Consider the following 12,699-nt stretch of genomic DNA (forward strand, 5'->3'; position numbering starts at 1 on the left):
TCTCAGGAACCGCAGTAGCTCAGACTTCTAAGCCGTGAGAAAGATCACCGAGGATCACCGTAACTGAGGTAATTCAGCAATGGGTCCCACCGGTAAACGATTCTTCGCCACCGAGGGAGGTGTCCTGCCCCTCAGGGGGATTCGGCGTGGGATCTTATCAACAGTTCTCTGGAATAATCATCTACAGGAGATTTTGTCTTGGAATTTCCCGATCATCACCCTGGAAGGACTATTTCACTCTGGAAAGAAGCTCCAGGAAAGTCACGCAGATTAGGATGAGCCTCACTCCATTTGTATGTAGAATACCCTTCCTTTTTCCTCCCGATTTCAGACAGTTACAAACTCGTTTAAAGTCAATTCGCATTAAAAGTGATTAACACAGAATCAGTCGGATTTTGCACATTAGTTCTTTGGTTCTTTAAATAAAATTTCTTAAAGTAATTCTAAATGTTTGAATTAAATAAAGATTAAAGTTTCTAGGAAAATAAATCATTGTTTCACGTTATTATTCAAACATGAAATTCTTTAATACTTGTGTTTCTGAAACATATTTTGAAAAGTACTATCCTAACGGAGTTATCACACTAGAAAATTTCACATTAAAGTTAAAGTGAAAAGTTGCTCATTAAAACTTCTAGAATCATTCGAAATCGCAGATTTAGTCAGGACACATTACTCGAATTGCTCAATGTCACGATGGCACGGGGTTGTCAAATGAATGTATTTTTTTAAGAATTTTAGTCGTTTGAGTGAAAATGAGCAATTTCAGTGAAGAAGAGGAAGTTTTCCTGTACGCTACTTTTAAGTCGTGCAAAAGGACCCGTCAAGCGAGAAGAAGGAGAATTTGGGCGACAGTCATCTCATTGTGTTTTTCATTGGGAAACATTGTCGTTCGATGAAAAATTCAATGGTGACTAGGTACACTTATAATTTTTCTTAGAAATTAACAAATTAAAATTTGTCAATATGAATGGATTTTCACTTTATTTGGAGCAAAATTAACTAAATAATGAAACTGAGATACAGAAAATATATAAATATAATAATTTAGTACTGTATTTATCACGAAAACAATGACGTTTCCATTTGGAGTAGGGAAAAATTTCCATTTGGAGCAGGTTTTGAATTAACTTAATTTACCCTACTTTTCATTCGTTTAATGGACTAATTTAATACGGCTACTGAAAAATCTTAGGCTGACGAGTTTCGCACCCGAAACCTTACTTTCATAGAGACAATACACTACCAACTGATCCACTGAGGCTCCAAGATTGGTTCCTCCTTAACTTGAACTGAAAATTCTGAATAGCAATAGCCTGTTTTGATGATTTTCCCAAAGTTCTTGTGATGTACATGCATCCTGATTGATCTTACCTTGGGAAAGAAAACTCACACAATCCCCATAAAATGCTCTTCCACCTCAAACTCTGTCCCGGAGCCATTAGTGTGAGTTCTTGATCTAACAGGGTGTTGAGTTTCACCTGTCCTCAGTGCATAAAAGGTGCAATTGAGTTGAGAACTGTGAGTGCATTCTTATGGCGTCAGTTTAACCAATATTTATTACACTTTTGGCGGGACATTTTCCCCACTCTGCTTGTGCATTGATGATGAAAAACTTATGAATCATCTTGTATTGGGTGCTATAATACCAATCTCCCTATACTTACGGTGTATTTCTATATTTCCATCACTCTTCATATTGTGTTTCACATGTAAAGAAGTGCCTTTGAAGCGCGGTTCTTGGGGGACTTTAGTGAATGTGACGTCAGTCTTTGGCCAAAAGTGAAAGAGTAAAGACGGATTTTTTCCAAGTTCTCGCAACAGTTTTTTTTGATTGAGCGCACCGTATTGCAATTAAATTGGCATTTTATCAACAAATATATTAATCAATTGAATTTCTTTGGGAAGTAGAGAGGAATAATCGTTATCAGTGAAAATGGGTTTTAATCGTATATCGTTGATTAAATTGCTGGAATTGGTAACTATATGGCTTGGGTTATTAGAAATTTCCTCGATTTCTCACCATTTATTGCTTTGTGTGACTTTGGTGTGTGAAAATTTTTTGGCGGAAATGTATAAATTGTGTTTAGAGAATTTTATTGAGTTCTATCGGCTAAAGTTTCATTTGAAGGTCTAGGAGGAATTTCAATGAAGAGGTTATATACATAAAATGTATATAAAATAGGAGTGAATTGTGTCATCAAACAAAAGGAACGACGCCGAAAAGAAGGAAGATGTTCAGAAGAAAAGGGGGAAAAGAATGAAATTGCGTTGTAAAAGAAGAGAGTCTGAAATCTTAAAAGTGTCTCTGCATAATTCAAATTTTTACCATATTTTATTTAGTCAATTCACTAATTTTATTTACTCAAATGCTTTCCATTCACTTTCATCCTTTGGATTGTATTTTAGAGAATTATAGAGTATCTTTTGCAAATTAATGCGTGCCTAAACAAGAAGCGGGAGAAAATGCCACGCCTGATGGAGTTTTCTGTGTTGTATTAAAGAACACGATTCACAAAGAAAAGAATATATTGTGTAAGAACGCAACAGGGGAAGAATGTCGTGGGTTAGTCTTTGAAGAATACACACTATAAAGATACAAAATTTATGATTGTTTTTCCTCAACACTGTCGCTTTTTATTTACTGAACTAACTCGTTCAATAGTTTACAATCCTGTATTTGAGTTGATTTGGAGCGAAAATACATTCAATATTTGAAAAAAAAAAGGTTTAGCCAAGACATACACCAGATAGCTGAGACATAGACCAGATTAAAAAATTTATATTAAGTAGGATTTTATTTTCTTGTTTTCTTCTTTAGATTCTGAAATTTCACGAATTTTAAGGCTTAAAGACAATGATCGTTGAAAGATGAATTCAGTTAGTCAAGACACATTTTCGGTAAAGCCGAAACATTTTCTAGATTACAACATTTATAATTGTTTTCTCTACAATAAATATTGTCTTCTTTTTTTTTCAATTCAAACTTGTGCAATTCTTTAAAATGTGGCACTTTTTAATCAATGTTAAGATTTAAAATAGAATGATCGTGAAAAAAGAAGTTTAATAGCTAAGACATACACCAGGTATGCAGATAATTATTGCAGATAACATAATTTATTATTGCTCTTTCTTAAAATAAACTACATTTGATTTATTGAGTCAATTTGGAGCGAAAATATATTCAATATGGAAAGGAGAAATTGTTTATCCAAGACATACACCAGATAGCCGGGACTTGAACCAGATTATAAAATTTATTTTAAATGCAACTTTTTTCTGATTTTGTTCTTCAGTTTAGATTCTGATAGTTTAGATTTTTTGAGTTTAAGGTTCTTAAACATAATGATCGTTGAAAGAGGATTTCAGTTAGCCGAGACACATTATTCGAAGCCGAAACAATCGCTGAATCACAAAAATTGTTTTTTTCCTAAACAAATGTCTTTCATTTTGAATACAAACTCGTACGATTCCTTAAAATGTTGCATTTGTTTACCAATTCAGAGTTATAATAGAATAATCATGAAAAAGACAGTATAATAGCCAAGACATGCACCAGATAAAGCGAAATATTGCAGATAACATAATTTATTACTCCTCTAATCGATTTCGAGTTAAGACAATATCAATATCGTTAGAAATATAATTCATTTAGCCAAGACACGCATCTGATACAACTGAAATATATGACAAATATTTTTATTATCGTTCTTCTTCAGTAGATGCCAAATTTTATTTGTTAAACTGACTTATTCTTTAATTTATTATCTGCTTCGGTTATTGAATTTGTGGCTATAACACTTTTATCATTAAGAAAAAGGAAATTGTTTAGCTGAGACACAGGATAGGTTGCAAAATTTGTAAATGTTTTTTTGTTTGTTTTAAACGTGTTGTTTTCGGGTTATTTGCTCGTTCTATAATTTGCAATCGAGCATTTCAATCGTTTCCCTGATAAAATGTAGTGACGACTAAAAAAGAATTCAGATAGCTAAGACACACACCAGATAAAACTTAGATATACAAAAGGTAACACAATTTATATCAGTTTTCCTTCAACAAGTGTTGCATTTCTCGTGCCAATACGTTCAGTGTTTTAAACTCCGGCATTTTAGTCGCTCTATGGATAAACAATAAATATCCTTAAAATAATAAATTTGGATAGCCGAGACACACAATAGGGGGAAGTACGGTACCTTTGAAAGTGGGGCACCTTTGAAATTGTGATTTTGCTCCTAAGAGTAAGTTGAACTGAGCCATATCGTAATGTGATTTAGCTTCTCAAATTGTTTGTGCAGCTAAATTATATCACGATATGGCTCAATTTTGTTTAAAAATAGGTGAACAATCCCAATTTCAAAAGTGCCCCACTTCCCCCTATGTAGTAAAATTGTAATTGATTTTTTTTAAGAAGTGTTGTATTCCGTAATTTGCTTGTTCCAAAGCTTGCAATCTAGCATTTCAATTGTTTCCGTGATAAAATGTAGTGATGACTGAAAAAGAATTCAAATAGCCGAGACACACTTTAGATAAAGTTTACACATACAACAGATAATACAATTTATACCAATTTTTCTTTGAAAAGTGTTGCATTTCTTGTGCCAAAGTGTTATGTTTTATGTTTTGAATTTCATTGTTTCAATGGTTTTTGGAATAAATCCCAATTATCCTTAAAAGGAAAAAAATGGATAGCAGGGACACACATTAGATAAAATTTGATATTTGATAATTTTTTGGTTACCTATCCCTATTAATCGAATTATTATTGTGCAACTTTTCAATGATTCATAGAAAGAAAGACTATTTATCTAAATAGTATTATCCAAATAGGCTTTATGGTTTGTGTCTCAGCTTATACGTAAATATTTCAATTTTAGTCTTTTCACTTAAATACTTTAACTCTGACTATTAAAAAGCGAACGAGTAAAAACTATGAGAAAATCTCGATAGACTTTTCTTCAGCAAGAAAAACACAATAAAGATCGTGATACAGATGGATTTATGGGATTAAGGTCAAGATTTTAATGTGTAAGTGTGTAACAAATAAATCTCTCAAGACATAAATATGTTTCTCCTCCAAATTGACCTCATAGGATGATCTCAGATATTCACTGTCGTCAATTAACATTTTTCTCGACAAATTCTATCTCAAAATATTTACCAGACTCACCCATTTATTCTTGGAAATTTGCGATCCACTGAGTAATCGAGTTCGCGTTATCACAGAGCCTGCGAAATATTTAATCAATGCACTCTCTGAACAAGAATGTTTGCTAAATAGGCCTTTTGCACTCTTTCGATTGCGTGCCGATTTTGCCAATATTAATTTATTCAAATTGATAGACGATGTAAATATTTCAGTGATGATTATCTGGTCGTGAAAGGTGAACAACTAATTAATTTTCAGCAATGATTTTCCACATTTGAATTATCTAAATAAACAAAATTCCAATGGGGATATTCCTTGGAAGCAGAGGCTTTGCACTTGAAAATAAATAGATTAGCGAATATTGCACAATGCAGTCGCTGTTTGGACTTTGCAAAGATTAAATAAGTGATAACTTGCGAACAGATTTTGTAGTAATTTTCTATATCCAGTAATAGTGAGTTTTTAGAAAAAATTTACAACTAACATATACTTCAGTCGAGATAGTTTTGTCAGCGGAAAATTAATTAAAAACAATCAAAGTGTCGTTTAGATTAGTTCTAATATAATAGGAATTTTCAGTTTGCAAAAGAATATAAAGCCATGTTGCAGAATACGCCCCAATTCACAGAGAAGTAATTCAGAAACTCATCAGGTTCATCCAATTTCGCGATGTAAATATTTTCTTTTGCCAATAATAGTGGAATTACACTGAAGTTTTATTAGTTGTTCTCCTCTAGTTTGTTGATTTAAACGAAGCAAAATCATCGCGAAAAAAATTGGCTCGAAATGGGAACGGCAACCGTGAGAAGATCACAATTCCATTCACGATGTTGCCCTTGGGGGCCAAGAGACTCAATGAAATTCATGTTTCCTGTGCCGAAAGTCTTGACATACACAAAGTGAAAGATGGAGAAATCAAAAGGGCATTTCACTGGCGATTGTCTTCGAGAATATTCCCAAAATGGAAGTACTAAATATTCCGAATATTCAGAATTGCCTTACGTAGGGCTTTTGCAAATATTCCGAATGTTCTACAAATGTTTAGTGAATATTCAAAACGTGGAAAAGACTTGAAAATATTACAACATTCTGAATATTCTTTAACAAATCTCAAGCAAATATCCAGAATGGAAGTTTTAAGAGAATATTCCGAATATTACGATAAATTCCGTATATTCTAAATATCTTTTTGCACGGTATTGCGGAAATCCAGGATGTCCTTCACAAATGATTCCTTCACAAATGTTTTTAGAATATTCAGAATGTTTAGGAAGTTTCAAGAAAATATCCTGAACATGTATAAATTACAAATATATTGCAAATATTACGAATATCTTGAATATTCGTTTCAAGCGGTTTACGAATATCCAGGATATTCTGCATATGATTTTAATCCTTTCACATCTTTCGCAAATATTCTGAATGATCTTCGAGTTTCAAATGAATATTCTGAATATGGAAAATTGCAATTATTGTGAATATTCGGAATGTCCTTTCGCAGAAATTTTGCGGAAATTTAGGATGTTCTACAAATGTTTAACGAATATTCTGTTTATCCAAAAGATTTCAAAATGTTGCGGATATTCTGAATATTCTTTTATAAATCCTTTGAGAATATCCTGAATGATGCGCAAGTTTCAAGTGAATATTCCGAATATGGAAATATCCATTCTAGGAAGTTTGCGAATATTCAGGATTCTCTGCAAATGCTTAACGAATATTTCGCTTATCCAAAAAAAAATTGCGAATATGCTGAATAAACTTTCACAAATCTTTTGCGAAGATCATGAATGTTTTGGAAGTTTCAAGAGAATATTCTGAATATGCAAAAAGATTGCAAATATTGCGAATATTCTAAACATTCCCTCGCAGTGAGTTCGCGAAAATCCAGTATTTTATATTCTGAATATTTTTTTTCAGAGAATTTGCAAAAATCTAGGATGTTTTACAAATGATTAACGATTATTCCGAATATTCAAGAAATTTGCATTTTGCAAATATCAGGAATATCCTTTGACAAATCTTTGGCGACTGACATGAATATTCTGCAAGTTTGAAGCGAATATTTTAAATAAGCAAAATATTACGGATTTAAATTATTAAAATATTACGAGTTTGTAAAAATGCAGCGTGTTCTGCAATTGATTAAGGAATATTTCGTTTATCCAAAATGTTCAAAAAATATTGTGAATAATACTGAAAATTCTTTTACAAATCCTTTGCAAATATCCTGCAAGATCTGCAAGTTTCAAATGAATATTCTGAATATCCAGAAAAATTGGAAATATTGTTAATATTCTGAATATCCGTTTCAAGGAGTTTGCGTGTCTCCAAGATGTTCTGCAAAGGATTAGGAAAAATTCCGTTTATCCAAAAAGAATATCGCGAATATTCTGAATATTTATTTTCGCGACAGTTTTTTTTGCGAATACCCTAGGTGTTCTGTAGATATTTATCGAATATTCCGAATATTCAAGTAATTTACAAATATCAGGAGTGCTCTTTTGACTCTTTTACAAATCTTTTCCGATTATTGTGCAATTTCAAAGTGAATATTCCGAATGTGCAAAAAAATTGAAAATATTCTGAATATCCTTTTGCAGAGTGTTTGCAAAAAAAAATTCAGGATGTTCTGCAAATGTTTAAGGCATATTCCGTTTATCCAAAAGATTTCTAAATATTGCGATTAATCTGAATATTCGTTTACAAGTATTTTGCGAATATTCTGAAAGATCTGGAAGTTTCAAGCGAATATTCCGAATATACAAAAGGATTGCAAATAATACGAATATTTTGAATATCTTATCCAATGAATTTGCGAATATCCAGGATGTTCTGCAAATGATTAAGAAATATTTCGTTTATCTAAAAATTTGAAAATTCTGTGAATATTCTGAATGTCCATTTTCGCAGTTTGACAGTTTTTTTTGCGAATACCCTGGATGTTCTGCAAATATTTAACGAATATTCCGAATATGCAAGTAATTTGCAAGTTATCAGGAATATTTTGTTCATCCAAAAAATCGAGAATGTTCTCCAAATATTTAACAATTAGGGGAATGTTGGCATGGTTCGCACAGAGTGAACCTTCAAACAACGCAAATTTTCTCTTTGTTTACAAAGTGCTAGTTCGTCATTTCTTAGCCATAAGAGAGATAATTTAAGCTCATGCGACGAGATGAGAAATGGTAAGTCAGCTCTTTGCAAACAAAGAGAAAATTTGCGTTGTTTGAAGGTTCACTCTGTGCGAACCATGCCAACATTCCACTATTGCGGTTATACAAGATTTAAATAAGGATATTTACAAATCCTTTGCGAATATCCTGAATGATCTGCAAGTTTCAAGCAAATATTTCGATTATGTAAATCATTGTATATATAGCGAATATTCTGAATATCCCTTTTCAGAGAATTTGCCAAAAATACAGTATGTTCTGCAAATGTTTAACAAATATTTCGTTTATCCTAAAGATTTAAAAATATTGTGAATATTCTGAATATTCTTTTGAAAATATTATGAATATCAGTTCTCAGGGTATTTGCAAAAATCTTGGATGTTCTGTATTTTTTTTATGCATATATTCCGAATATGCAGTAATTTGCGAATATTACGAAAATTCTTTTATAAGTCTTTTGCAAATATCCCGGATGTTCTGAAAATATTTAGCGATTATCCCAAATATGTAAAAAAAATTTACAAGACTACGAATATTTCGAATATTCTTGCAAGGTTTTTTTTTGTAAATATTCCGAATATTATTCTGATTGTTTGCGAATAATTGCATAAGTCATTAATTTCTTTCGAATATAGCGAATATTTTTCAAATATTCCATAAATGCGAATACAAAAGAACGAAGTGAAATGCCCTTTGGGAGAAATTTTCCGAGGAAATTTCGATAGAATTCGCGCAGCAATTTTGAGTGGAATACTTTTGTTCTTTAGGTTCTTTCAGTAACATGCGTTATTCTGCACTACAACAGTTTGGGTGAAACTGAGCCCATCACGATCATGCTAACATCTGGCACTTTTATCGGCTTCAGCATCATTCTCATTGGACTGTTTGTCTGTGAGTATTTATTTTTAGAAGTGATGCCCAGAGTTAAGTGGTGATTTTTGTGTTGAACTCTCTACTTATCCCTCCTTTTAGGTTACTTGATAAACTCTCCAATTCACAAGAGGCACGACATTTTCTACAGTCTTGTCGGCTGTATTCTCTTCATTGCGGCTGGTGCCTTGATCATTCAAGAGTGGGAAAATGCTTTTAAGTCAGACCGAAGGAAAATAGCCCTCTCCAAGGCAGGTCTCTCCATCATAAATGGAGCTATCTTCCTTTTTGACATCTTCTTCGTGTTCAAGAGTTAAAAAGCTTCCCTACCACAGTAAACATCTCTCAAGATGTTTCTTACCAAAAAAAAAAAGAAAAACAGAAAAGGAAAGCACCCAAGAATTACCAGAAAGACATCTTCTGAGATTATTTTTTTTAACACTCTATTTGCTAAGCTGTTTATTCGTATATGACAAGGGGGAAAGCAAAATACGAACCCTGCACTTTTTCTCTGGAGTTGTCGTCAATCTTTAATCATTCCTCCTGAGCTTTTGCTGTAAATGTCATGTTAAAGTGTCTTAAGAAGCTTCTTCCTCTTTGTTTCAATTTTTTTTTTAAATAATTTTTTCTCTGACATTGTGCAGAGACTTTTTCTTGCAGAGGAAGTCAATTGTTTATGTTAATATTAGCTCGATATAAGAAATTCTTTTACTAAGCAATTAAGTGCTCCTTCCATTCTAAACATCACGCAAAATTTTACATGAGATTTCTATTTCTCACCTGTTTATTATTATAAATTGGTCTTCAAGGTCTAGAATGAGCTAATGCTCTAGAATGAGTTTAATTTATTCTAAAGTATCGTAAAATTTAATTAATACGTCTCACAGACTTGGAGGAAGTTGCCTTTTCTGTTACATTTCAATTTTGAATTATTTGAATTTTAATCTATTTGGCATCCGCTCGGTACGCCATCTAGGCGTCAAATCATTACAGCAACAAAGGTTAAAGAAAAACATTCCTCTCGTTCAGTAATAACCTTCCCGATTTGAGAGCTCTCTCCGGTAGAGGTTTTTCCTTTACCGATTCGAAGGTATATCAAAGAGAACTTACCTAAAAACCCGTTGGAAGTTCGAACGTTTAAACCGACGAGTTACACAAAAATGAGCAAATTCCTAAAAAGGACATCTCTTTGAGTGAAAGTGCAATTAAGATATTCTGCCATCCTGAATTTCCACAAAACTACACAAAAATTCACTTTTTGTAGCAAACTTTGCACACTGTTGTTGACATTGTTGACGATTGAAGTGTCAAGAATATCGAAATTCGAAATGGCAGAACAATCAGCGCTAAAGCGGCGAGTACGTGAACTTTCACTTTCGACTTCCGGTAGATTTTCGAATGGGTTTGGCATGGCTTTGGAGTGACTTTGTCTCTTCGAAAGGTTATTACTGATCGGAGCCATTAATGGATTAATTTGCAGCTGATGTTTAAAAAAGCCAAAAATCGGTTTCGAAAACCAAAAAAGACATTTTTACTTCTCTTTTCGCCCGCATGATGACGGAAACTCTTCCTTTTCAACAACAACAAAGGTTCAGGAAAAGCGTTAATTGCTTAATTTGTAGCTGGAATTTAAAACAGTCGAAGATCGGTTTCGAAAACCAAAAAGACATTTTTACTTCTCGTTTCGCCCGCATGATGGCTGAAATGCTTCCTTTTCGAATTCGAAAGTGTATTGAGTCTTGTCATTCGCAAGAAGATCTTGAAAAATTCGAAGATCTATTTGAAAAGCCTAAAGAGACATTCTCGCTTCTTGATAATTCCGCAAGTTGGCTGAAGTACATCCTGTTTGAATTTCGAAGTGCTGAAGTGTCAAAATGTGTCGGTCTTCACTTTGTTGTGAGGGAAAAAACAAAGCAACGACGTTTATTGCTTCTGTCGCATTATTTAATCACTCCATAATCACTGAGTAACTCTTTTGTGAGCTTTTTAGTACAATATTTCGAAAATTCGAAATTGAATTTGAATTCTTCGAACTTCAACGACTTTTTGTGCAAATAGAGTTCCATTTACCTTTCATCCAAGACACTATTGGAGAATCAAAATCTACTTGGGATCGGGCTCGCTTTGTCTCGTACGTTTATGCACTGTTATTGACACTTTTGATGTTTGAAGTGTCATGAAATGAATATCGAAAATTCGAAATGGAAGAACAGACAGCGATAATGCGGCGAATATGAGAACTTGTACTTTAAACTTCCGGACGATTTCCGAACAGATTTGACTTGGCTTTGTCTCTTACGTTTATGCACTGTTATTGACGCTTTTGACATTTGAATTGTCATGAATATCGAAAATTCGAAATGGAATAACAGCCAGCGTTAAAGCGGCGAATACGTTAACTTGCACTGTAGGCTTCCGGTATATTTTCGAATAGATTTGGCTTGGCTTTAGAGTGGCTTTGTCTCTCCGAAAGGTTTATAACTAAATAAAGGCAACTAAATTTGTTTACTCCGCGCTCACTTTACAAAATTGGTACTTTACATTCGTAATTTCCTGTCTATTTTTGCAGAAAATGTCAAAAAATATTTGATGTGAATTCTATAAGTTTTTCCCATACATTTTTTCGATCTGATTGACCCATTTGGTATAAAATTTTCAATGGAATGTAACAGGAAGTTCTAAGAGAAATTTCCAGTTTGAAATTCCTCAAGTCTGTGTGACCTATAAAAGACAAAAATGCTCTCTGAAAAATACAAAAATTTGGAAATGGTTGAAAGGAGCAACCTGTTTTTATCATGTTAAGGAAGTGAGAAACATGAATTAATTAGCAGCTGAATATTTAATTTTATCACACATTTATAAATATTTATAAATGGAAGGTAATATTTGCTATTTCTGTCCTCCAACTTCATCTCGAGCTTACGCCAAATCGATAATTTATTCTTGATGGTGAATCAAGAATGTCACAGAGTGGCCAAAAACTCCAAAAAAATGTAATAGAACAAAGAAAAATAAACTTATATCCAAAATGTCCCAAGAGGCAAAAAGTAACAGAGTTCAAAAGCATATCTTTTTCTCTAGAATCCACAGAATAAACCAATAAAACTATTTTTGTATGACAGAATGTTTGATAAAAATATATATTTATAAGATATTTACAATAATGTTTTATCTATAAAGAAATTTTCTATTTTGTAATATTTCTTCCTCAATAATGAGAATTGATGTTTAATATGAATCTTTTTAACAAGAGTATTTTGATTGTTAGAAGTAATAAAAGCCCAGGCAATTGCTAAACGAGCTATTTTAATTCAATCCATGGATTTACGAGTAGTATGGGAATTAATGTGATTTGGACGGTTTGTTTGTCGAATTCACCGGCAGGATAAATGGCCTACGGGGGTGGAACTGAGAGAAGGGTGATGGTAAAAATAAATGAAAGATGAAATCTCATGATGAGGGAATCGTCATTGATCCACCCCATGAGCTTTTGGATATCTAAATCAC

At 32.9% G+C, this 12,699-nt stretch overlaps 1 protein-coding gene across 1 annotated transcript; it reads left to right on the forward strand.

The window, feature by feature from the left end:
• Nucleotides 1-1,458: 1,458 nt before the first annotated feature.
• LOC129806176 (protein snakeskin-like) lies at nucleotides 1,459-12,489 on the forward strand. Its single transcript, XM_055854574.1, has 3 exons — nucleotides 1,459-1,978; nucleotides 9,090-9,213; nucleotides 9,295-12,489. The coding sequence occupies exons 1-3, from the start codon at nucleotides 1,937-1,939 to the stop codon at nucleotides 9,507-9,509; spliced, it is 381 nt and encodes a 126-aa protein (XP_055710549.1). The 5' UTR covers nucleotides 1,459-1,936; the 3' UTR covers nucleotides 9,510-12,489.
• Nucleotides 12,490-12,699: the final 210 nt, after the last annotated feature.

Source organism: Phlebotomus papatasi, chromosome 3, assembly GCF_024763615.1.
Source record: "Phlebotomus papatasi isolate M1 chromosome 3, Ppap_2.1, whole genome shotgun sequence".
NCBI lineage: Eukaryota > Metazoa > Arthropoda > Insecta > Diptera > Psychodidae > Phlebotomus > Phlebotomus papatasi.

What these genes read in the sequence shown, in the direction of transcription:
- LOC129806176 (XM_055854574.1), top strand. Translation starts at nt 1,937, where the DNA reads ATGGGTTTTAATCGTATATCGTTGATTAAATTGCTGGAATTG. An exon ending in TGATTAAATTGCTGGAATTG is followed by an intron (nt 1,979 to 9,089) that starts GTAACTATATGG and finishes TTTGTTCTTTAG; the next exon opens with GTTCTTTCAGTAACATGCGT. An exon ending in TCTCATTGGACTGTTTGTCT is followed by an intron (nt 9,214 to 9,294) that starts GTGAGTATTTAT and finishes CCCTCCTTTTAG; the next exon opens with GTTACTTGATAAACTCTCCA.